Source organism: Hyperoodon ampullatus (assembly GCF_949752795.1).
Source record: "Hyperoodon ampullatus genome assembly, chromosome: 19".
NCBI lineage: Eukaryota > Metazoa > Chordata > Mammalia > Artiodactyla > Ziphiidae > Hyperoodon > Hyperoodon ampullatus.
Window position 1 is genome coordinate 18,119,046 of NC_136932.1, and position 26,265 is coordinate 18,145,310.

At 52.1% G+C, this 26,265-nt stretch overlaps 2 protein-coding genes and 1 long non-coding RNA gene across 4 annotated transcripts; 2 read left to right on the forward strand and 1 right to left on the reverse strand.

Moving 5' to 3' along the window:
• Positions 1–509: 509 nt before the first annotated feature.
• LOC307068079 (alpha-N-acetylgalactosaminide alpha-2,6-sialyltransferase 2-like) lies at positions 510–15,387 on the forward strand. The gene is made up of 9 exons (XM_079725735.1): positions 510–636; positions 3,871–3,931; positions 7,074–7,248; positions 7,890–8,058; positions 8,502–8,640; positions 10,177–10,280; positions 11,980–12,063; positions 13,324–13,423; positions 14,432–15,387. The coding sequence occupies exons 1-9, from the start codon at positions 512–514 to the stop codon at positions 14,597–14,599; spliced, it is 1,125 nt and encodes a 374-aa protein (XP_079581861.1). The 5' UTR covers positions 510–511; the 3' UTR covers positions 14,600–15,387.
• Positions 11,146–11,904, forward strand: LOC307067376 (testis-specific serine/proline-rich protein; the record flags this gene model as incomplete). Its single annotated transcript, XM_079724860.1, has 1 exon — positions 11,146–11,904. A coding segment is annotated over one exon (759 nt), but the record flags the coding sequence as incomplete, so codon positions are not given.
• A 170-nt stretch (positions 15,388–15,557) lies between the features above and the next one.
• Positions 15,558–21,531, reverse strand: LOC307067192. Of its 2 annotated transcripts, none has more exons than XR_013811412.1 (5): positions 21,440–21,531; positions 20,781–20,878; positions 19,905–20,003; positions 18,122–18,432; positions 15,558–15,725 (listed from the first exon to the last, which is right to left on the reverse strand). It is a non-coding gene; the product is annotated as an uncharacterized lncRNA (long non-coding RNA). The 2 variants fall into 2 exon arrangements; XR_013811413.1 differs by lacking the exon at positions 15,558–15,725 and adding an exon at positions 15,848–17,150.
• Between the last annotated feature and the right edge of the window lie 4,734 nt (positions 21,532–26,265).

Sequence of the window (26,265 nt, forward strand, 5' to 3'; positions counted from 1 at the left end):
GAACAGCCTCAGCTCCCCCACCCATCCCAACCCGGCAGGCCCCCTACCTCACCCCCTCCAGCTCCACCCAGGGTCTGGGCTGTCAGGGTTTGCTCCTCCATCCTCGCCGCCCCTCCCATGGGCCTCGGGCGTCGGGAAGCTGCGAGCCGGGGCCCCCGAGGGCGCAGTGCGCAGCCCACGCGGCAGGTGGCGGCGTCTCCCCGCGCCCCGCAGCTCCCGGACCGCGCGCGCCCGCCCTTGAAGGTACCGGGAAGCGCCCTGCCCAACCACGGCTCGCGGTGTCCCCGGGCTGGGCGCCGCCGTTGCCACATTCTCCCCTCCCGGACCCGTCGCGCAGGCCCCGAGGGTGCGGCGGCGTCCGGAGGCTCGGCGCGGGCAGAAGGGGGAGCGGCAGGGCAGGGAGGGGCCACGGGGGCCGGGAGGACGACTCTGGGAGTCCGGCCCGGCCCACCCGGGCCTCTCCCCTCTGCCCGGGACTGCGGCCGACGGGACGCCCGCGGGCCGGGGCTGCATGGGGCTCCCGCGCGGCCCGCTCTTCTGGCTGCTGCTCCTGCTGGCGGTTGTCTGCTCGGGGATCCTCGTCGCCCTGTACTCCTCGGCGGTGGAGTCGTACCCGGGGCCCCTGACCCGAGCCAGGTAGGGGCTGCCGCGCGGGACCTGTCCGGAGGGCGCAGGGGACGCGCAGGGCGCCCAGCTCAGGGCTGGGCCGCCCTCCGGGGTGGCTTGCCGCGGGCACTCGGGCTGCGGCCCTTTGTCCCCAGAGCCTCCACCCCGGCGTTAAACTCGTGCTGCCGGGGCCCCACAGCCTCTGCCGGGGTCCGAGAGGAGCTTCGCCCCTTGCGCACCGGCGATCCGCTCTCGACAGCCTTACGCTTACTTCCCTCCGGCCCTGAGTAGAAACCCTTTCTATTGTCCAGATTTGGCTAGGACACCTGAATATTTTAAAAACAGTCCCGTTTTTGCCACCCATTGTCCCTCGCTAACGTCACGTTTTTTTCAAGCTCTCCTTGGGGGTAGGAATCCAAGTCTCCCGTTCCAACTTGGCCGGGCTCCTCAGCCGGGCTGCGGCGGGTCGCCTCTCCCTCTAGCTGTGGTCCCCGCCCTCCCCGCGCCCGGCTCCCTTAACTCCCGGCTCTCTGCTCCGTTTATTTTGATAAGCACCGTCTGGGCGCAATCGGGAGCGATCGGCGAACAGGGGCCCATCCTGGGCTCCATCCAAGTTCCCGTCCCTGGGCCTCCTCCTGCGCTCCGCTCCCTTTCGCCGACCCTGGGCACCTTTCTTTCATTTGTGCCCCAGGAGGAGAAATCTGAGAGCCTGCCTTTGCTAGGTGATGGTTCCAGTTACTGAAGAAGCCTCAAAAGGATTTAGCTTTACTTCTGGAAGGTGGGCCGAGCTCTGCCCAGAGTCTGGATTTCTGAGGCCTCCGGGGCCTGGCTTTCCCTTCCCAGCGCTTCCCCACCAGCACAGTCCTTACTAAACCTTGCTCCAGGAATAAGGGAATGAAATCAAAATTAGTGCCTGCTCTCAGGAAACAAGGTCAGAGGGCACCCAAAGTTGCAAAACAATATGAAACACCCTTGCCACTGATGATGAGTCTGGTCCCTTTAGAACAAAAGGTGCTCTAGCAGGCAATACCTGAAGTTACTTCATCTCCCTGGAGTCAGAAATTGCGTAAGGAGGACTGAGAATATTGAGGGTATTAAGAAAGGGGATCCTTGTCAGTTTTATGTAAGGATGTTTTGAAACACACTTAAACATCTGTTGAAAGTAACTAATACCACTCTAAATATGAGGTTTGCTGAACATCCATTACACCTCAACAAAGTTTTTAAAGATCTTTCATCTTTTAAAAATCTAGTACAACCCAAGAACCTGTCCATATCCTTGTTTTGGTGATGTCTGTGCTGTAACTAACCCCCAGGGGCCAGGTCCAGACTCAGTCTTGGTAGGAGGTGGATAAGCAGGGTGGCAGATGGGATGGAAATCTGGGCAGGGACAGCAGGCTGTGCGACCTCCCCAACTGGGGACCAAAAATGGACCTACCTGGCTGGCTACAGTGGAGAGTCCAGGGAAGCAAGGCCCTGGGACCAGGCCTACCACACCCGAGACGGGGCTCTCCTTGCAGGTTAGAGAGTGGAATCGGTTCAGGAATTTACTCACAGAAGAATCTGAATCAGTAGTTCCTGGGCTTGGGATTTCTAGACTTGTTTTTTTCTGGAGGAGGGGGTGAGGATAGCTACAGGACGCCAGTTACCTGCCAGTTACCATCTACTTTCAACATTATTTTGTAAAAGAAAAGGCTATTTTAGGGCAAAGAATTCCTAAGAAGATGATGTAAGTTGAGTAAATTTAGTTTTATGAAAAACTGCACAACGTCGACCTCCTTTCTCCTCGGGCTGGTTAAACTTTCCACAGGCGTGCGGGTGAGCTGGGCCGGCCCCTTCCCCACTCCTTCCCAGCTCCCAGGCTGGTGTGTAAATGCCCATGGATTCCGAAGTGGGAGGGGCTGGGGGGAAGTCTGTGAGCATAAGGGGTGCTCTGGAGAGAGGAGCAGGCCTCCCTGAGGCTGGGGCAATTCAGAGCAGCAAAACTGGATTGGGGGGCTCCCCATCCCCGCCCCACAACTCTGTTCCTTCTGTCTCCATTCCACCAATTCAGCAGTTCCTCCACCAGGTTCCAAACCTGGCTGCGTGTTAGAATCACCAGGGAGGGAGCAAAAGCTCCCTAGGATTCTCCAAGGCCACCTAGGCTGAGCACCACAGTCCCAGTTCCTCAAAAAGGAACTACAGGATTATGTGGGTGGCCAGTCTGGGGCAAAAGGGACAGGTGGGGGAAGGGATCACCCTGCTTTTCCTGGCCTGCTTCTCCATGGTCTTTCACAAACCTGAAGGCAAGCTTTTTATGTAAGATAACATAGATTCTGTGTTTGCACCTCCCAACTATTCAGGCAAGGCTTTACTGGGGCCCCTGCTGCAGTAGGGGAAGTGAAAACAAGTAACAGGTTCCCTTGCTTGCTCCTGGTGGTGGTGGGGGGGCGAGTTGGTTCCTTATACTGGGTGACAGTAGAAATGGGTCCAGGGGTTGGGCCAGAGGGGGCGCTTAGGTGGTCTGCCCACCCCCTTGGTGGTATCCTGTGCAGGGTACATGTGCAGTATCCTGCTTTTGCTCGACACCCTGCTTTTGCTGAGTTTTTGGTCTTTTTGTATCTTGTTGTTCATAATTTGCCCCAGTTGCACATGCACCCAGCTATTTTTAGTCCTTTATAGTTTCTTTGCATTCTGTGGCTCGAGGGGTCGTTTGTCCACGTGCAAGCACTGCAGCAAAGGCCCCCAGGTCCCAGCCTGTCTCAATGTGATTATCTTCACACCTATATGATTATCTCAGCTGAACAGACACAGAGACTGAGGTTCCGAGAAGTTCAGTAGCTTCCAGAGATCCTGGGATACAAATCCACGGAGTCAGGCTTCAGACCCATGCCCTTCACCAGGTGAAGGGGGCCCAAGGCACCTGGGATCGAACACCTGTTTCTGGGGCCTTTTGGCAGGGAGACCCCTCAGATGGTCACAATCCCAGGGGGCTGGCAATCTTTCCTATTTTATATTTTCCTCTCTTAACCACCACCTCCCTGTTTATATACTCCACATTTCAGCCGCTTGCCAAGGGGCTTCTTTATTTCTTGGTTTCTGGGTAGAACATAATAATAGGACAGTATTTTGTGTGCCCAAAAAGAGAGGGATGGGCAAAAGAATCAGAGCACAGAAAAAACAATCAGACCCTGATGGACTGTCAGCCCCCAGAGCTAACAGAGCCAGACAGCAGGTTCCAGGGGCAGGTGAGACCCCTGCTTTTACTTCTGCCTTCTCCCCCAGGAACATCACATCGTCTCGAGCTTTCTTTGGACCCAAGCCATCGAATTCTAGGACGAGAAAGGTACTGGGGCCAGCTACCCTGTGGCGGTTTCTCACATTCTCAAGTTAGCATTCAGGGAAAAGGGGAAAGAATAGCACAAATGAGAACATTCTCGTGAGCCTGCTGGGCGAGAGCACTCTGGAACCCCCCCCCCGCTCCGCCATTCCCCCAAAGGAAGCACAGAACTGAGCGGCCAGCCAGTCAGGGCTCCTCAGACCTGACCACTGGGGTTCCCTGAACCCCAACAGCAGAGAAGGGTGACTCCATATTTACTCCTTGGTGTGTAGCCAGCTGAAAAGTTCTGGGAAGTCTTGATTTATCTTTAAAAGTCCTGTGACTTCTACATTCTACTCCTCAAAATGTCTTTTTACTGTAAAAGTCACATTTAAACTGCTCACCATGAAGTAAACACCAAGCCCTGGGAAGACGTTTGAGAACTTCCGGGCCCTGCTCTATAACAGATCACGCTGACTGTGGCCTGAAAGGCCGTCTCAAGCATTTTACGTGAGTTCTCTCACTTAAGCCTCATTGCAAGCCTGTGAGGCAGTTTTACAGATGAGTAAAATGAGGTGCAGAAAGGCTAAGGTCACTCATGGAGAAGAGGTGGTACAGGGGTTCGAGCTTCTCATTCGACCCCAGAGCCTGGCTCTGAACCACTGAGCAATACGGCCTCACCCCCTCTGCGTGCTGCAGTTGGGAGGGGTGATGACTGTGTAATTCTGGCTTGATTCGGGTTTAAGAGTTGTTTTTAATGCCCCAGAAACTGGAAATTGTTAACTGAAGCCTCAGGGAGTAAGATTTCACCCCATGCAAGACTTAGTGACTGCTGAGCGGTCAAAGACAGTAGGCAGCCCTGGTCAGGTGATGGGGACCCCTTACTGATAACAGAGGCCGGGTGGACACTTGGCCAGCGGGCTGAAGAGAGCCCTCGAGGATCTTATAAGTGTTTGGTCAGGTCACCTTTACTTTTCCTAAAGTCCTTTTCACCTTGAGCTGCTTGGTGCTAATTGACATATTTCCCCACCCCGTTTAAGAAGAGGATTTGAGGTGGCTTTCGGACACATATGACATGGCAAAAAAAAGAATAAAATGAAGAAGCAGGTAAAGGAAAAATAAAGGGAGGAAAATTAGACAACGTCAGATAAGTGCATGAAAAATATGCCACAGGGTGTAAGAGATGGGCTATATATCCAGCTCTTAGCTTCCCAGTGGCCACGGCAAAGAAGGAAAGTTTGCCACCCTGTCCATGAGGTAAAAAGCAAGCCAGCTGCCGAAGGAAAGTGCAGCCTTTCCAGATACAGAGACCTGAAGATTTTTCTCTTGGAGCCTTGTAAAGAAGGCCCTAGAAAACATCCCTATGATAAACCGAATAGTAGTGAAATTAGTGCTGTCAGTTCGGCTTAATGCTTGCTTTGAAAACATGAATTTGTTCCATAAAGATTGCTATATTAGTAAACAATATGAGCATAATCCAAATTTCGTGTGTGTTTATCAGTGATTTTGTCAGCAAGAACACTGGTAAATGCGGAAAACCACACTCAACCAAAGGGAGCCATGTAGGAATACACAAAAGGCACACACACGCACACTTCAGATAGCCGTCTGCTTCACCGCATATGTTATAACCAGCTTTTCACCACTTCACGAAAACTCCCAAGCTGCCACCCTTCCGACACCCACATCCCCAAGCAAATGTCAAGTCTTTTCCAAGGTCAAGTGCCAGATTTTTAGTAGTACTTATATATTTCTTAACCGGCAAATGTATGTAAAACTGCTTCGGGCTTCCCTGGTGGCGCAGAGGTTGAGAGTCCGCTTGCCGATGCAGGGGACGCAGGTTCGTGCCCCGGTCCGGGAAGATCCCACATGCTGCAGAGCAGCTGGGCCCGTGAGCCATGGCCACTGAGCCTGCGCGCCCGGAGCCTGTGCTCCGCAACGAGAGAGGCCACAACAGTGAGAGGCCCGCGTACCGCAAAAAAACAAAAAAAAAACTGCTTCTATCTTACCCACGTTCTTCCTTATTTTATGCACCACTGATCAAGTTTTTGAGTGTTGCGCTGCTATTCCCTTTTCCCAAAAGCCCTGTGGTTTTGGTTGCATAATTCTGCATAATGGTTTTTAGGCACTCATATGTCACATAATAGCAGAAATGACTGTACAGCTCTATCCTGCATTGTCCTTTGATCAAACCAACGGCTTAACAAAGAGCCCCCTTCAGTGGGAAGAACAGTTCCACCCAAGCCGAGGCTGTTCAGGATTCTGACATGGGGGCTGCAGGCAGATGGAGCTGAGGCCTTTTTGGTACACTGCCCTCCTTCAAGGTCGCTGTGTGCAGAGGCCCTGGAGGGCGTTCTATGGCAGCTGGAACAAATGACCACAAACTGGGTGGCTTAAAACAAGAGAAATGGATTCTCTCACAGTTCTAGAGGGCAGATGTCTGAAATCAAGGTGTCAGCAGGGCCAGCCTCCCCCTGAAGGCTCTAGGCAAGAATCCCTCCTGGCCTCTTCCAGCGTCTGGAGGCTCTAGGTGTTTCTTGGCTTGTAGCTGCATCACTCAATCTCTGCCCGCATCAGCACATGCCTTCTTATGAGGATACCAGTCATTGAATTTAGGGCCCACCTTAATATAGTATGACCTCATCTTACTAATTACACCTGCAAAGACCCTATTTCCAAATAAGGTCACATTCTGAGGTTCTGGGCAAACATGAATTGGGGGAGGGGACACTCTTCAATTCAGTATAGGCACCGACTGGCAGAAACATGTCATAAATCTTCCCAGCAGCCCGTTCCACGTGAATCCTACGGCAAGGACTGCCAGAGCTAGGATTTGGATCCAGGCTGACGGATTCCTAAGCCCAGGCTGGACCTCCTCCTCCACCACAGGGCAGGCAGGTCTTACCCATTTGTGGGAAAATGCCTCAAAGTTCCCCCCAAGTGTGAGGTGAAGTTGTAGGAGGCCAGAGCCATCAGGCCCCAGAGATGTGGCATCCAGGAGAAGGGCTGGGCAGGGTAAATCCAGAAAGCTCTCACCCCCACTGGGCTGTAGGGCTGCTGCACTACAGGCCACCTGGGCCTGCAGATCTGGGGGTTGCCCAAGTCTAGGGGGAGAAGGGTGGCTCCTACCGACCCCTACCCCCAGAAACAGCCCTCTTCTCACCCACAGAACCTGTCCTGTCGACACCGACTTTATCTCGCCATTCGACGGCACCCTCACTTCCGGGATCTGTTTGATCTCTCCATTCCAGTGCTGCTGTCAGGGAACCTCTTCACCCAGGAGCTCTGGGACAGCCTGAGCCGGCACAAAGCCCCCTATGGCTGGCAGGGGCTCTCCAGCCAAGGTAACCTGCAGCCCTCTGGCCTCAACTAGTCCACTGCTCCTGCTTTTGGCCTTGGTGCAGAATGGGCCTCTCCTCTCTCACAGCACCAAGATGTGGACCCCCTGCCTCTTCCTCCCAGGCGGGCCTCAGGGCTCGACACCCCTGCTATGCAACTCCTGACATCCTCCCCCCATCCCTACAAGCACCACAGTGTCCAGAAGAGGGGCCTGGCTGCCCCTGCAAGCAGCTCTCACCATCCTGGGGCTTCCCTGGCGTGAAAGATGCCAGCACCCAAAGGTGGCCGAGGACAGCGGCTGTGGGGCCTCAAACAGCCTGCGGATGGTTGCTGCTGTGGGAAAGCACCCAGAGCCCCCTCCACGTTAAATCTGCCCCCCACCCCACCATGCCTCCCATTATTTTCTTTGGGAATACACACGGTCCTGGGAGGACTGGTATCTGAGTTCTTGAGATGATTGAGGGCACAGCCAAACCCCCTGCCCCACCACCCTCTTCCCACTGGCATTTCATTGTCCTCCACCCTCTGTGCCTCTGGAGAGGGGCTGGTGTCAGGCCTCGGGCAGGTGGGGAGCCAGGAAGTCTTGGGAAGGCCCCAATGACCCATGTGACCCCTCGTGGTGCCCCACCCTGTCCCACACCCACAGCCATCGCCTCCACCCTGAGCCTCCTGAATGGCTCTGAGAGCACCAGGCTGTTTGCCGTCTCCAGGGAGCTGCTTCCAGGCTGCATCCGGTGTGCCGTGGTGGGTAACGGAGGCATTTTGAATGGTTCCCACCAGGGTCAGAACATCGATGCCCATGACTACGTGTTCAGGTATGTGGGACATGGGCCAGGGAGGAAGCAGGAGAGGAGCTGGATGGAGAGCTGGTCCCCAGCCAGCCCCTGGGGGAGCATCATAGGTGAGGGCACGGGCCAAGGCAGCAGTGGCCTCAGGCAGCTTGGCAGCTGTAATGGGCAGACAGGCATGGACAAAGGCATTACGGAAACAGGCCCTGAAGATGAGTGAGGGTGTGGTCGGCTAAGGGGACCCAGGAGGAAGGAGCTGCCAGGGTCAGCTCTGTCCACTTCACAAGGCATCCCTTCAGGTCCCGAGTTGTGGGGATAGGGCTAGTGACCAGGCACTGGGGCTGCTGTGGGCAGAGGGAGTGACAGAACCCTGGGGATGGAACAGGGACAGGTGAGACCCCCTAGGGATGGAAGTAAACACGCAGCATCGTGTAGCCACAAGCAGGCTGATGGGCCTCTGTTTGGACCAGACTCAATGGTGCTGTGATCAAAGGCTTTGAGAATGACGTGGGCACCAAGACCTCCTTCTACGGTTTCACTGTGAACACAATGAAGAACTCCCTCATCTCCTACTCAAACCTGGGCTTCACCTCTGTGCCGCAGGGACAGGTGAGGCCCCTGACGGGCACACCGTTGCCACTGACAGTCGGTGCCGTTGTTTCCCAACCCGCGTCTGAGGGGTGGACCACAGGGTTCCCAAGCCCCAGCCCAGTGCATAGAGAGGCTGTGCCAGGGTCTTGGGCCCACACAATGGAGCCACTGAAGGGGCGGATCTGGGCAGGGGCACCCTGTGGTTTCAGGTGGCTCAGGACAACTCTGGGGTGGAACACGAATGGATAATATTGACCGAAAGCTCATGGAGTGCCAGGCACTTACAGAGGCCACGCCAGCCCTCTCTTGGTGGTGAGCAGACTAAGGCTCAAGGGCCCCTTCAGTCAGTAAAGCAGCGGTGGGGCTGGATTCAAATCCAGACTCCCTCCCACCCAGAGCTCAGGCTACACACAGTGGGAGGGTATTTACTGAGTGCCTCCCCCCTTCCCAGCGCCAGATACAGGCATCACAGCAGCCCCTTTCCAGAGGGCGGTGTGTCCAAGGCCACCACCCAGCCAGAATCATCAAAATCCAGGCCCCTCTGACCGCAGTGCTAGGGTTGTTTCCATTTCTCACGCTGCCCACTAGAAGAATGATGTGTGCCCTCCTGAGGGCTCACAGCAGACCGTGCAGGAAGCTGAGGTTCAGCTGAGCAATCGAGGAAAACATGCCCAGAGCCCCAGCTTCGGAGCAGGAGTACTGGAATCTGTCTGCCGCTTCCAGGTTCTCTCAACCACAGCTAGTTGCTGTAACACAGTGCTTCCCTTCTAGAGCGGGCTGGTTACCACCTGCAGCGGGGAGGTCCCAGGATAAGGGTTCTGGGATGCTCAGTAGAACCGCTTTGAGTTTCTAGACACTTCCTCCTCTGACCAGGGAATTCGGGGGTGTCCTAGCCACAGAGTCTGTGCACCGAGGCCTCTTTCAGCTCGTGACAGAACATGGGACAGCTCCATTTCTGGTGTAGCCACAGAACTGTAGGCATTATCTATAACTGCATGACAAACCACCCCCAAACCTAGGAGCTTTAAACAACACACACCAATTATCTCACAGTTTTCATGGGTCAGGAACTCAGGAGCAGCTCAGCGGGGTCTCCTCAGGGTCGCCCAGCGGTCGCGGTCAGGACGGGCAGGGGCTGCGGTCCTCAGGCCTGCCTCTGGCCGGAGCTCTGATGGCTCCCTCACAGCCCTCGCTCCCCCAGAGGGAGTGATCCCAGAGAGCAAGGAAGCTCCAGTGCCTTTTATGACCCACTTTCCAAGGTCACATACCCTTCCTTACTTCTACTTTTTTCTACGCATTAGAAAAATTTTGTTCGCTAGTCACTAAGTCCAGCCCACACTCAAGGGGATGGCAATTAAGCATCGCTTCTTGAAGGGAAGAGTATCGAAGGATTTGAGTACTGAAACCAGCAGGGTACCTGAAAGTGGGAATTACAGGCCTAAGAGGGAAATGCTCCCGTCAGGGCAGACAGACTGGGCGGAGAGCAGTCCACTCTGAGCAGGATCTTGACGTGGTCTCCTTCCCACTGCGGCTGTTTCTCTGTCCCTCCGACAGGACCTGCGCTATATCTTCATCCCCTCAGACATCCGTGACTACGTGATGCTGAGATCGGCCATTCTAGGTGTGCCTGTCCCTGAGGGCCCCGATAAAGGGGACAGGTGAGCAGCCAAGCAGGGGGCAGGGCACGGTAATGCTCCCACTGTCGGATGGGAAAGGTGGGTGAAGGTGGCAAGAAAATCCCCAAGAATTCAACAGAGCATTAGAAGATTAAGCTTTTCCTACCCCCAGGAAAGCCTAGGTAATGCTGCTGGTCCCCAGGGACCCTCCTGACAAGGTGGGCTGTAGGTTCAAGGGGCTCCTTTCTGAGCAGGCAGGCCTGGCCCCTCAGCTTCAGGCTGCTGTCCCCACAAACAACCCAGACACCTAGCCAGTGGCAGCCGCAGGACCTGTCCAGCATATTGTGTCTGGAAACCAAGAGTGGGGGCCAGTATCCATTCCATTCCTCTTGGCGGGCACCCTCCCAAGACTGCCCATGAAATGGGAGAGCAGGCGACGTGGGTCCAGTGTCTGGCGAAGTGGGAACAAAGGGCCCTCTGTCTTTTCTCCCCCCACCTTCCTGGGCAGCAGGCCTGTGTCCAGCTCTTTTGAACCATGTCCTGGCCTCATCTAAACCTCCTCCCTGTGGTGCTGAGACAATTTCTTGTCCCTGAGTCAGGTCCTTAGAAATCTGCGCCACCCCCGTGACAATGACCAGCCTCCCATCTTGGTGGCCGCAGGACATCTCACCCACCATGAAAGAGCAGCTTCTGAGGCCTCCTTGGGGGTTAAGCCCTCAGAGGCCAGGCCGGCTCCACCAGTCCTGCCCTGTGCCCCACCCCCCTCGTGATTACCTAACAATCCCTTCCAAGAGCTCACAATGCTGCAGCTGGTCATGAGGGTGGGCTCTCTGACTCGGGGTGGGACTGGCTCTTGGGGGGGGCCTGGCTCAAAGACATCGGGCAAACAGAAGCCTCCCCAACACCAATGAGCTCCCCCTCCCATCCCCCTAATCCATCCCCCTCCCAGTCCCCCTCCAACCACACCAACCAGCAGCCCTATGCCAGCGCCAGTAGCTCAGCCCCTTCCCCGTCCCCCACCCGGGGGTCTTTCTCCCATCCCCCCTCTCACCCTGCCACCCCAAATGCCTCACAGCCCTCTTCCCGGGCCTCCTCCCTGACCCCTGGCCCTCACGTCCAGCCTCGAGGGTCTACCCAAAGCGTCAGTCCACCCACCTCCAACCCTCCCTCCCAATCTTGCTTAAAATCTCTCTCTCGACACTCTTCCCAAACCCCCCCTGTGCCTGGCGCCCAGTCCCCATCCCACAGCCCTGCACCCTCGGCCTCCTACATCGGGCCCGTTCGGGGCATCCCGCCCTACATCGCCCCCTATGTGCCCCACTTCCTGAAGGAGCCCCCCTTCTTCCAGCCTCCTACCTCACCACTCCCCCAAACCCACTGCTTCCCCTGCCCTTCCCGGAACCAAGAGCGCGCCCCCCCTGCATCTCTCTACTTCCCTCTCCTCCCGCCCCCTCCCCACCACCCGGTCAGCTGCTCCTACCCGACCCCTCCCGCTCTGTTCACACCCCCCTCCTCTCTCACGTACACCCCGCCCTTGGAGGTCCTGGTGGGCGGGAAGCCGCACGTGGTCCCCACGGTGCTGCCCGCCACCTTCTACACCCCCTTCTCCCGCTACTACGCCCAGCCCCGCTCCTACCGGTCCACACACCGCCACCGTCCCGGCGCCTTTCCCCTCTCCTCACTCCCCAACGGGCCGTACGACGGCACCGGCCCCTCTCCCCACTTCTATCCTGGGTCCTAGGCCTCAGACCTATTTTGGACCAGAAGCCTCCGCCAGCAAATTCAAGCTACTCCATCCAGACTTCATCAGCTACCTGACAGAGAGGTAGGTGGGGGTAGGGGTGGTGCTGGGAAGAACCGCCTCACCCCCGCCCCTGGCTCCACACCCACCGGCAGCATCGGCGTTATCCCCCCAAGGATTAAACCCACAGCGGGGGCCATGTACGAGGACACCGCAAGCACTTATACTGCTTCACTTACTACTTTATTTGAATATTATACCTTGATGGAGGTGGTGTTCTATCAGTCAAGGTAGATGGGAAATGGAGAGGGAACTCATCAGGTTTCCTGATGAATGTTCAGAAAGGCTTAGGTCAGGCATGGGGGGACCATAGATGTTGGGCTGTATTGGGACTGGTAGAAGCCGAGTTGTCATCACTTTCAGGCCTGAACACAGCTCAAACACAGGAGACCATGGGGAGGAGCCTGGGGAACATCTGCCTGCAGATCTCAAACCCCATCCCCCCTCCTAGCGGTGGTTCTCAGCAGGAGGCAGGTCAACTGTCCTGGCCTGGAGACATTTTTGGTTGTCACTAGGCCAGGGCTGCTGCTGACCATCCTACAATGCACAAGATGGCCCCTGCAACAGAGAACTATCTGGCCCTAAGTAACAATACTGCTGCAGCTGAGAAACCCTACTACAGCACAGAGGCTAGCGTCCTAAGACACAGAGCAGGCCAGGGGTGGCAGGTGGGTCTGGGAGGCAAACTGAAGACCACTCAACAGAGGAAGACCAGGCTGAGAGGCTGGGCGATTTGCCTGGCAAAGCCTAGATGAGAATCCAGGGCTGAGGTCAAGCCCTGTGGCCTCACTTTTGGACTGTTCTGGGTGTCTCTGAATGTGTGTGCACATGCATCACCTCGCCAGTGCCTCCAGTCACAGGACCTGTGTGCTCTGTCCTCATACGTGGCTCCTGCCTGGCCAAAGTCTGGAGGTAGAAGCTTAGGTCTCCGGCTAAATAACTAGGCCACCTATGCCCCAGACACTGTGGAGGGTGTTGCAGAGAAGAAAGGTGAGTCAGACTGGATTCAGGCTTCTAGAGAGTGGGAGAAAGGGGAAGGCTCTCACCTGCGGTGCTTTAGGAGGACCTGTTCCTCTTTCTCACCCCGTCACCTAAGGTGTTATTTCAACCAAAGATTTTTGCATATAGTTCATTTGGTCTTTTCCCAAATAGGGGACGGGTTGGGGTAGAAGGGCCGGAAATTTTTTCAGTTTTCCAACCGAATTTGTGTAATGGCACAACCGTCAAGCTAGCTAGTGTGCAAGACCAAAAGTCCTGAGTTTTGATGGCTCTTTTTGATTCCAGGTTTCTGAAATCCAAGTGGATTAACACAAAATTCAGAGACCTATACATGCCTAGTACTGGAGCCCTCATGTTGCTGACAGCACTGCATACCTGTGACCAGGTAAAAGGTCTTCTCTCTCAGGAGCCCACAGCAGCAGAGTAGGTGTGAATGGAACCTAATTCGATCCATGATATCCCCTACATGAGGCCTGCTAGCCCAGATCTGGGACTCTGGGCCTCTATCCTGTGGGGGAAGGATGCCCCAGCTGCAGGAGTGATCTTGGTCTCGGGAACGGGATGGAAGACGTGGTCTTCAGCGTCCCTTATAGGACAGTCCCCTGTGCCAGCCTTGCCTTCCCAATCACAGCCACCTTCCCCTGGGCTGGCTTCTTTCACCCCCTTTGCCCCAGGGCAGCTGCTCCATATGGTATTTAAGGCACATTTTATCTAACTGCTCTTGTGAAAGCAAAATCTCAACAGAAGTGGGCAGAGACATCTTTTTGTGAAGACATTCTAGAACTGAGGTGGGCAGCCTTCCACACAAGGAACCTCTGAAATCACTGTATGAGACATTCTCGATGGGGTGGTGCCCACATGACGTGTGCAGAGACAAAGGTTGAGAAGCAGTTTTCAAGAAAAGGCAGTGACCCACACTGAAGCCAGCACAAGAACTGAGGCCAGGCACCACTGGACTCTGGTCACCTTTTCCCTGTTTTAAACAGGAGTCTCTTGTCTGCAGTCACCATTAGAATAGGAGATAAGGGGCTTTTTGCCTCTATCTTGAGCACAGTGATGATCACAGCTTTGGTGTCACAGACCTGAGTTCAAAATCCAGCCCAGCTACTTACTAGCTTGTGACGGGGACACATGTTTAGTTACCTTTCTGAGCCTGTTTCCCCATTTGTAAAATGGGGGCAATATCTACCTAAGATTGTTGTTAAGGCTGAATGAGAAAACGTGCAGAAAGCGCACAGTTCAGGGTATTCAAGTGTGGGCGAGAACTGTTTATCCTCACCTTCACACAACACAAGGCAGCTAAGGAAGACGGGGACATGGCTTTCTAAATTCACATCACTTTACACATAGTGGAAGTGCAATAAATGCTAACTCAATGACTGTCCTTGTCCAGGTTAGTGCCTATGGATTCATCACAAGCAACTACCAGAAATTTTCTGACCACTATTTCGAACGAATAAAGAAGCCACTGATATTCTACGTGAACCATGATCTGTCCCTGGAAGCCACCCTGTGGAAGGACCTGCACAAGGCTGGCATCCTTTGGCTGTACCAGCGCTGACCCTGAAGCACCCAAGACCTTTTGTGTTTTTGCAGCCCTTGGCCCCTCAAGTGGCCAAAGCTGCCTTCTGGTCTTTTCAGCCTGAGAGGGGCTCCAACTGTCCTTGACCCCCCCCTTCCCTACAGAGGACACCAAGTGGATGTGTGACTGTCACTGAAGCCTATTCTTTGTGGGACACCCCACCTTGTCCTCAGCTCATCAGGTCTGAGGCAGACATCCCAACCCTGGCCAAGAAAAAACGGACTGCTCTCTGCTGGATTTGTCTTTAAAACCGAAGATAACACTCTCAAGGTGAGACCGACCCTCACCAGCGTGAGGAAGGCATCCTTCGTAGCTGAGCGTTCGCAAGACAGTAGCGGCACGGAGTGACTAGGAGGTCAGTGGAGCGGCTCAGGGTCTCTCAGTTAACAAAGATCAAGCAGCAGTAGAAGCAAGCGCCCGCTTCTCAGCCCAAATCCTCCCACTAGCACGTCCAGCTTCACACAAACTCCAAAGCATCTCAACTCAAGGACATGTCAGAATAGCCTTTCTGAGAACAGGACCGACTCACTGCTGCCCCCTGATAAAGTGGGAGCACAAAAGACAGAATGGGATTTGAAACTAGGTAATTGCATAACTGGTGGATAACCATTGTGTCTGTGTGTGTTGGGGAAAGTAGTGTATCATGCAGGGTGTTTAGCACAAAGAATTCAGAATTCTAGAACCATGGGAAGGTTCTGGCATTCAATGGAAGTCAACCACACAGAAGGCTGCTGGCCCCTGATTAAAGTCCCACTGGAGATGTATTACCACCTTGTCACCAAAAGGACATTACTGGGTAATGAACCCTCATTATCGGACACTAAACATCATGGCTTCAATAATTTGACTTGATACAGGCAGTTTTATTTTAGATTACATGGGCTTCTATTAGAAGTGTAAACCAACTGACTTATCACCATACTACCTCTTAAGCAAACCCTGGGATTTACTGTCCTGATGTCTAGTCTGATGCTGCTACACCCTACCCCGCAAAACAGTGGAGGGGGCGGGGGGATGTCTCCACAGGTCTGGTAGGCAAGAGCCTCCCTGCCCAAAACCTGGCCCTAGGGTCTGTGGTTTTGAAGGGACGATCCTATCAGCACACCTAACAAGAGGGATGAATCAAAATGCTACTTTAGAAATTGAGACGTGATTAAGCGAATGGACATTTAGGCTTTAATGACTAAAGCAGCTACTTGAGAAACCATAGCTTCCCGACGCCTGGACCCATTTTTATCCATACTTTATTTTTCCCTATTCCCATCACATCTGTAGTTACCAAAACCTGTCAACCGGTTAGAGGGGTATAAGATCAATTCAGTGGGAAACTTATAAACACCAAAACATCTGATTGCATCCTGTTACCCACAACTATTCTTCTCTGAAACTTTCACTTATAAAACAATATGCCGAGTCACAGAATAAAACATTGCTTTTACATGGGTCTCAATCTGAAATCCACAAATGCTAGTAAGTCAGTTTTAAAATTTTTTCATTTGTTTCAAAGTTAAACCCAAGACACACTGACTTCATAGGAAATCCACCGAGAAATGTTTTTCTAGGCTGAACACCTCTTTCCTTCTGGTCTCCCCCCACACAGCATGCACATGTTAATTACTTTCATTTCATAATCACTGCTGTCCCACCACTATACCAAAATCACCTATACTATGTGTGTAGTATTCTGAATGTTCTTAGTTATACCCTAATTTCACTAACTGCAAAAGATTTTCTGGGATACCCTGTCATTTGAATTCTTTGGCTACTTTGAAGATGAAGTCCAAAGAACTCTTAAATGATTCTCCTTTGCCGGGGGGAGGGTGGTATTTTATAGGCGTTAGCAACTAGCACCTGGGGCTGTGCTGATCCCTTCTGGCATCACTGGGAGGCAACCTATAAAACCAAAGAATCGGGCTTCCCTGGTGGCGCAGTGGTTGAGAATCCGCCTGACGATGCAGGGGACACGGGTTCGTGCCCTGGTCCGGGAAGATCCCATGCCGCGGAGCGGCTGGGCCCATGAGCCATGGCCGCTGAGCCTGCGCGTCCGGAGCCTGTGCTCCACAACAGGAGAGGCCACAACAGTGAGGCCTGCGTACCACACACAAAAACCCCCCCCGAAGAATCATTTGATGTGGCAGCCAACTAAGAGACTCAAAACTAAGGTTAAATTTAAAGAAAATTTAAAAAATGGTAATCCTAGAGGAACTCATTCTAAGCAATCCATCATTATGCGTGTGCGTGTGTGTGGAAGGCACAACCAGATCAATTCAGTGCAGCCTGGTTGGTCCCAGATGACTCTCCTTTTCGGGAGACTGTGCTCTGAGGAAGCAGATCTGGCAAGTGGCCAGTACCAGTAAAGAGCAGCCATTAAGTGCTGGCAACATTTATATTCAACCCCCCTCTGGAGTCAAACCTACAGGTTCGGGAATTCCCTGGCAGTCCAGTGGCTAGGACTCATCACTCTCACTGCCAAGGGCCAGGGTTCAATCCCTGGTTGAAGAACTAAGATCCCACAAGCCATACGGTGCAGCTTAAAAAAAACAAAAACAGAAACAAACCTACAGGTTCACTTGGGTCCCACAGAGCAGTCAAGTCCACTCAGAAGCAGACTATAACCCAGCAGGTAGACTTTCCCACTTGCTAACACGTCCTTTCGCTTTGTTTTACTTCCAGCTATAAGCTGCTTGGACCGGTTTTCAGGCTCTTTAAATCTCACTCCAAATATAGCTTCCTTGGTGACCGAACAAATATGTGACCTTATGTATAAAGAGCTGCACACACCTCCCAACTTCAACAGAAAAGGCAATGTGTCCAGTTCAAGCCTGGCATTTAAATGGGAACAAAGCCCAGCTCCACTCTGCTACTCTCTTGCTCACATGCCAGCCATGCCATTCAGACAGAGCTCAGCTAACACCAGCAGAGCTCCCTGGTGTTAACAAAGCACCTGGAAACCAAATCGCTCTGCTAGTGCCACTGTACCCTGTCTTTCCTGGATGTCAGGATATGGTGCAAGGGCAAGAGGTCAGACAGTCCTGAAGTGTTCTCACTGCCACAGCTGGCATACATCTGCCATTCCCGTCTGTTTCAAGCAGCACATTCATTTTTTTGAAATATGTGACAAGCACTCTTTCATTCTACAGTAAGAGTATAAACCAAATCTGGGCCACTTGCCCATTTCTGCCACCTCTTATAGCCTGTGCCCTCAGAGCCATTAATCAAGGGGCCTAAAGTGTGACAGGGCAGCCACACCACTGGTTTTCAAGCTGCAGAGGGATGATGCATTAGGACTGGGGTCTTGGCAGGGTGTGCAGAATTCCCCTTGGAGTCCATTCAATTCGATCCCTTATAGAGCCTGAACTTCTTTTAAGAGCACAGGGCCAGCCCCTTAAGCCTCAGAACAGATTGTTTTCCCTCAGTTGAGATTTTCAGACAGGGATAACTAACCACCATAGGCTTGTGGGGCTTCTTTGGGACATGTTAAGATGGAAAGAGAAAGCTTACAAACAACAGGAGAAGAATCATCATTTCACTTCTTCAGGCAAAGCAGTTCAATTCTGTCTCACTCACTGCAGACACCTAGCGAAGAAAACAAACCTATGTGAAAGTCTCCCTGCCACTCAGCACAACTCAAAGGCCAGGACAGGGGAAGCAGAAAGAACACTCCACCCAAGCCTGTTCCAAAGATCTTCTCTATTACACACACACGAGAGAAATTCTGCCTCGGGTCCAGGGCAGCTGAAACGGCACTGCTGCTAGTTAGTGTCTTGTTCTGGAGCATCCTTTTCGGCCTCAAACTGAGGCTGAGACTGTACCTGGCGAGAAGAAATTGCAAAGAAAAACCTATTCAAAAAGATATACACAATCTCAGGTAGCTCACTTTTAAATCAGGCATTAAAAAAAACAAAGCAAACTTGGGAAACTGAGTCTCAGATATACAAATTCCACACAGAAAGGTCCTTCTTTGCCTTCAGACAGGGATAACTTCACATCATCATGGACTCAGCTCCCACCCCTCAGCCACCCCGCAGCGCTGTGCCTAGCTGTACCCAGCATCCCAGACCCGACACGCTGACAGTTCCTGTCCTTTTAAAGCCAGGGTCTCCCTTAGCACAAAGTGTCTAGCAGCCAAGTATGGTACATATATTCCAGCGTCTTTCTGGTGTCAGTAAAATGCCTGAGACAGTGCGGATTACTCCTTTCAGCCAGACCACTGAAGGCCAGGTGCACAAAGGGTACCTGATGCCAAGAGCAATCGACATCAAACAAGGTCATTTCTCCTTCACTCACCTCTGTGTGCAAAACAATACTGCAGAGCAACCATGTGGCTTTCAGTGCTTTAAGACAGGGATTATAGATCTGCCCTGAGAGCTACTTAAAAACAGCCAGAACTATAATCTTGCTGTCATAAAAATCCCTGAGCTAAAAGTAGATCAGATCATCTAACTGTTCCTCCGTACCCGCTCTTAAACCAGAGCCATCTCATCATGGCCAGAGGTGGGGTCCAGGAACATGTATACTACTTCAAACCTCTGTAGGTGCACAGCCAGGTTTGAGAAGCACCATTCCTGTTTTTTACAGACTGAAGAAATAAGGCTCTGGTGCGGTCACCTGGTAACAGGCTGAGACTGGAGTCTGGATCTCTCAAGTTAGTCTAACACGGGATTTCAACCTACCGACGCTTTGGGTGGGTAGCTCTTTGTCATGGGGGCTGTCTTGCGCACTGCAGGGTACTTTAGGGTACCCACTGCGTCCCAGCGCACCCCGACCCCTAGCTGAGAATCACTGGCCTAACTCAGTAACTAATTGTTCAACTATACCTCAATAAAGCTTAATAGTTTCTTTTGGAATAAGCTGTGGTAATTTTGTTACAATCTGGTTGAGACACACCTCTTTACAACTGACAACATTAAATCAGTGACATTTTCTAAATTAAAAAAAAGCTTAACAGTAATAATAACGCCCCCCCACCTCCCAAAATCAATTAGCTATATTTTTATGGTTCTTAAAAAAAAACAAAAAACACCTAGCCGTGTAACTATGGGTGAGTGAACTCATTGTCTCGGTTTACTTACTCAGTAGCAACTCAGGGAAAATATCTACCTCATGTAGGGTTGTAACAAACACTGTGAGGCTGCTTGGCAAGGGGTCTAGCAAAGAGTTCCATACCACTTCTCTCATCCAGCCACTAATAATCCTAGAAGACCCACACATCTCGGGATCTAACAGGCCAATACTTAAAGGGATCATAACCTATGCAATTCTGTGAAAGAGCTAAAAATCTTACCATTTATAGAAATTTCATCACGAAGATCCTTACACTCAATATCTTTGGATGATGGTTTTCATGTGACTTTTTTCCAAGTCCACAGCCAACATCTTTAATCTAAAAGAGAAATATGGATAACACTTCATCCTAACAGAAACAAACTTAAGATATTGATTCTCAAGAATGGTGTTTAAAAAAGTTGAGCCTGGGCTTCCCTGGTCGCGCAGTGGTTGAGAATCTGCCTGCTAATGCAGGGGACACGGGTTCGAGCCCTGGTCTGGGAAGATTCCCACATGCCGCGGAGCAGCTGGGCCCGTGAGCCACAACTACTGAGCCTGCGCGTCTGGAGCCTGTGCTCCACAACGAGAGGCCGCGATAGTGAGAGGCCCGCGCACCGCGATGAAGAGTGGCCCCCGCTTGCCACAACTACAGAAAGCCCTCGCACAGAAACGAAGACCCAACACAGCAAAAATAAATTAATTAATTAATAAACTCCTACCCCCAACATCTTAAAAATAAATAAATAAAAGTTGAGCCTAAGCAAGTCAGAACTCCTCACAAAAGATGTCCTTTCAGACAGGGATAACTTTAAATCAACCTCAGCTCAACCAGTAACAAAACATTTCTGAATCCCAGCCAACCAAAGCTCATTTTCCAAGTCTTCCTTTCACCCCTGTATGCAGCGGCATCCACTTTCATTTCAGTGACACCTAGGGGCCCCGACTACACTGGCTCAGGCCATCCTCATTTCTGGATTCTAGGCAGGACCCTAACCGGATCTGTGTCAACCCGGAGCTGAACTTCAGAATTCAGAACAGAGTGTGAGGGGGCGGTATGCGGTAGACCTTCGCACCATCTCACCTTTCCCACTTCTGGTGCCCACCCAGGTCTTACCTGCATCCATGCGACTCATTTCAGGGTTCCATTCGCTAGTTTTAAGCTTCAACGTGCACGTCGGCTTCTCACCGTCTCTGCAGATGCCGAACAAAGGCCTGTGGGGAAAGAAAACATGAGCATGTTAAGGGTCGTTGTAAAACTACGGCCTACGGCTTTCCAAACAAAGTCTACCGTCCCACTGGTTACCATCTGTGGAGTTACGTAAAAACTGACGGGGGCCGTCCTCAAGGCACTCGAGGAGGAAGCGAAGTATTCAGCCGTTAACGCCCCTGAAGTGAATTGAGAACCGTCCCTGTCAGCCTGTCCCGCGTAAAGACCTGGGGGGGCCTGCCAAAGCCGCTGGGGCTGCGAGCTCAGCACATGGGTGTCTGCGAGGCCGGGGAGGGGGGCGCGAGGGTTGCGCAATACGGAAGGGCCGCTCTCCCCCAGGAGGGCCGCTCTGACGCCAAGGTGGGCTTGGGCTCTCCCCCCTCACTAATGAAAACTCGCGCCCTTTGGAAAGCGTTTTCCCAGTTACCTCAGCTAATCCTCCCAACCACCCTATTGGGTGGGGAGATCAGGCTTAAGCGTCACCATTTCTCCTTCGAGGAGGGGGCGGCCAAGTGTGCTAGCGCCGTGTCAAGAAAGACCCCGTTTTCCCACCTCCGCAGCCTTACCGCCGCCAAAGGTCCGAGGTTGCCGGCATAGCTCGGACCAGCCTGAGGCCGCCATGACTCCCTGCCACGAGACCGATCCCGAAAAGAGAGAAACGCCGCGCCTGCGCGCAAGTCTTCGCGGCAGTCTCGCCGGAACTCTCGCGCTGTTGAGAAAAGGCTGATGGGAAATGTAGTGCAAACAGCCGCCGCTGCGGGGCAGCCGAGTCCTCAGCGAGGCTCTGGACCCGGGATTAGATGGTGGCCGCCGCCAGGGACAGTAGAGAGCCCGGGGTGGGAGGCCTGCTCTGTATAGAACCACGGCCGTTAGAAAACGAAGGTGGACTGTCGCTTCGGCCACAAAGTCATTTATCTATTGAGTGAACAGGGTGTCTCTGGCCGAGACTGGGTGGGCGGTGGAGGTCTCAGAAAACTCGAGGGGACTTCACGAGAGGAACGGTTGAGGGAACTGAGGCCCTGCCGGATTTCGTTCTTAATTGCTCTGCGGATTTTATTTGGGGCGGGGCGAGTTCGTCTGGGGTGGTTGGCTGCGTTAGCTAAGAGGAGGGAGATTCCCGGGGAATTGTTCGACGTCCCGCTCAGTTGCTCTTAGTTGGGGCGAGAGCAGTGGGGCACGGGCGCGGCCGGCAGAGGGCGCCCGAGAGCGACGGGCTGGGCCGGGCTCTAAATTACCCTGAACCCAGGGGCTTATCCCCGCGCCGCAGGTCCGCCGCCCCGCCGCCCCGCCGCCCCGCCGCCTCGCCGCCCCGCCGGGGTGTGGCTTTAATTCCGACAAGGAAAAATAATTAAATTACGAAAAGAACTGAGAATAGTGTAATGAATGCCCTCTGCTACTCCTGAGTGTTGATTTTCAGGTAATCACCCCGACTTCATTTTTGAAATAACAAAAGGGCAAAACAACAAGTAGAGTCAGAGCCAGAATTTACACCTATTTGGAAATTGGTTTAAACTTGCAAGACCACGAAGCCTTTTCTGCATTACCTTCTCCCCATGCTCATCAGCCCTTCAGCAATGATCTCAGTGGCATTTAGTCTGGATTAAATTGTTCTGTATATGGTAATACCCTGTGGGTACTTATTTTAAAGTTACCACATTTGTTAATGTTTGCCTCCCTCAATTGGACTGTGAGCTCTTCAAGGCAGAAGTCTATTTTAATTTGTTTTTTCTTTTTAATTTCCTCACAGGCCTAGTTGGTATTCCACTGCCTCTGCTCACAGTAAGTACTTCACAAATATAATCATTAACTCAGCAATAGCTTCTATCGTGTGAAATTGGCCCTTACGTTTCTCTGTCATACCCTTGAAGACAGATTATTTTGTATAATACCGAAAGAAAGAATGGAGTCTCTCCCTGCAAACTAAATTCCTTTCATCTCAGACTCTAAGTGCGGAATTTGCCAAAAGCTGCTTGTGTGTAGGCAGGTGATCTGCAGGCAAAACAATAATGCTAGCTAACACTTCATAGCACTTACTGTGTGCCACTCACTCCTTGAGTACTTTACGGATATTAGTTCGTTTAATCCTCACCACTGCACAGTGCATTGCCTTATCACTACCCCCGTTTTACAGATGAGGAAACAGAAGCATTGAGAGATGATGTAACTTGCCCCAGTTCACACAACTAGTAACTGGTGGTGTCAGGGTTTGATCCCAGCCTGTAGAGTCTGTGCTTTTACCACAAAGTTATACTGCACCGTGTGTATATATATAAATGGATCTTACATATAAGGGTTTTTGGTTTGGGGGGAAGGGGAAGGAAGAGGGATTTTGTGTGTTTGCATGGGTGGTTAGAGAGGAAACTGGTGGGGGGAATGATGGGCGCCTGTTGCACTGTTTCGAGCCACTTTCTGGCAGGAAGGGTGAGGGTGAGAGCCTGCAGGAGCTGATCAGTGAAAGGCAGAGGCTCTGGGCTCTGGCAGGTCTGTCTTGGGTCCCAGACTAGTTGCCACCCAGTGTGCAGTGAAGGCCATTTGTCACAGCTCGAGAAGGGCCACTGTGCCAGAGGCCACAGGGTAGCTTTCACACCTGACAGGGCACTTAGTGGAACAGCAGCAGGCTCACGGCGGATGGCAGTGTCACGGGCTGCTGGGCTGTGGCCAAGCGGCCAGAGCAAAATGCAATGAGAGGCCTTGTGTCTGAGCACATGTCAGGTGCACTGCTTACGCAATCCAGAAATAACTGAGGAAGACTTCAAAGAATGCACCAGAATTCCTGAATGAGCAGGCAAGGGCTCAGAGCTGTTGAGACGGAAATGCTAATGCCAGTGTGACTTCATTTGCACTCGTTGCCGTTTGAGTTTTACATTATTCAGGGCCGGTGTAGACCTATATCTGTTACATGGAAAGAGTCACACAGTCTAGTGATAAGTGACAGAAGTAGATCACAAGCTGAACAGGGCAAGAGTCCCCAGGGCCGTTCAAGGGGCCTTGGCTCTGAGTGCAAAGGGGAAATCTGGTCAGCTGGCCTGCTGTGCTCAGGCGGTCAGCTCACTGAGTTCCAGTCACTGCTAGGATTTAAGACATGGTATCCGAAACCCACATATAGAAAACAGAGTCTTTAAATATTGAGGTGAATTTCTTAACCTGAAAAGGAATCTTTAATTTTATTAGTGAAAACATGAGGAGGATAGGTATATCCCAAGCAGCTGGCTGCTTAAATGGGAGCAGTTGCACCAGTGATATCCCGGGAAGTTCACCCGTGTGGCAGGCACTCTTAGTCCTGCAGCTGTCCTTCCTCTGTCTTACAAACAGCAGAGCTACTGGGCAAGCCCCTGCCCTGCCCAAAGGAGTGCATCTTGGCCATAGATTCATCGGCCATAGAAAGCTATTCCCTTTGCCAGGAATTGTTTCAGGAAAGGGTCTGCGGCGCAGTTCTGCCAGGTATGGGAACGTTTTCTAGTTCTTAAAAACAGTAGCCTCTCTTACGGCTTTGGGACATCATGAGGAGATGCCTGAGACCACCGAAGCCATCTTGTATCCGTGACGCCCGTTTCCCAGCAAGAGCAGAAGGTCTGCAATGGCAGAGAGGAGAAAAGAGCATGAACCCTTGAAGATGCTTTTGAACTGCTGGAGAAACCAGTCCCAAAGCCCCCTGCCTTCAGACCTTCTGTTTGATTCAGAGACATGTATTTTTACATGTTAGTATTTCTGAATGTGGGAGGCATCTTTTGAGCAATGGCATCTTAGGTTCAGTGAAATACAGGGTGTGAGATTTAAGCCGTCTCCAGTTGGGTGTTCTGTTAGAACCAAAATCATCCTGGGCTTCCCTGGTGGCACAGAGGTTAAGAATCCGCCTGCCAGTGCAGGGGACAGGGGTTCGAGACCTGGTCCGGGAAGATCCCACATGCCGCGGAGCAACTAAGCCCACAAGCCACAACTACTGAGCCCGCGTGCCACAACTACTGAAGCCCGTGCGCCTAGAGCCGGTGCTCCGCAACAAGAGAAGCCATCGCAATGAGAAACCCGCACACCACAACAGAGTAGCCCCCGCTCGCCACAACTAGAGAAAGCCACACGCAACAAAGACCCAACTCAGCCAAAAAAAGAAAAAAAAAAAAAGAATCAAAATCATCCTAAATGATACGATCGACATTTTCCAAAAAAAAATTTTTTTTAATGATTATTCTCTGGAAGGATGGGTCGTGGTAAAATCAAGACAAACTGACACACTCAAATTAGCATCCTGAAAAAAAATAACAGCTGGTGTATAGTGTTGACTCCGTGCCAGGCACTGCTCTAAACACCTTTTTAAAAAACCACTTTATTGAGATCTGAGTGACATACAAAAAGCTGCCCATATATATATATATATATTTTTTGCGATATGCAGGCCTCTCACTGTTGTGTCCTCTCCCGTTGTGGAGGACAGGCTCCGGACGTGCAGGCTCAGCGGCCATGGCTCACGGGCCCAGCCGCTCCGCGGCATGTGGGATCCTCCCGGACCCGGGCACGAACCCGTGTCCCCTAGCATCGGCAGACCGACTCTCAACCACTGCGCCACCAGGGAAGCCCCTAAAGCTGCCCATATTTAATGTATAAAACTTGATGACTCTAAGCACCTGTCCCCTGTCAGTTTGCTATCTCATTTGACTCTCACAACAGCCCTGTCATTATCCTCCCATTTTGCAGCCAAAGTGCAGAAAGATGAAAGTCATTAGTAAGTAGGGGTACTGAGAACTCAATCTAGCCTCCAAACCTATGGTCTTAACTGCTGTGCTGGATTTCCTGGAAAAATACGCTATGACAGTGGATCATGTTTTGTTAACTCTGGTGATTTTAATTCATCCAGCTAGAAAGCCCATCATAAAAGCATAGAGGATGTTTTTCCCTTCAATTTCTCAGGACTGTGAAAGGGGGCCACAAATCCTGTTCAGCAGAAATCTGGGACCATTGAACATAGTTTTAACTTCCTGGAGGAGAAGAAACAGAACAACACGTACCCTAATTATTGAGAATGGATGACCTTGCGTTGCGGTGGATTCTTTCCTGTGTTGACCAATAGCACACATTTCACTCGCCTGCTCGGAAGATCTGTTGCCTCTCATAAAATTATAACTTAATGGGTTTTTTAAAAAAATAAGTGAATTTGAAGAGTAATATCCCATTGCCCTCTTCTGCTGTTTTCTGGACACATCTCTTCTTCCCAGAAACCCTGCCTTCTCACAACTGCTGCAGCACCTTTGCTCATGCTGTTTGTTTCCTTTGCCTTGACATTTCCTTCCCTTCATCCTTCCCTCTGCGTAGCAAGTCCCAACTCATGCTTCAGTATCCCCTTGAGAAATCTTGCCTGAGGTGCTCAAGCAGTCCCCTAGCTCTTTCCTCAGCGTCCCCA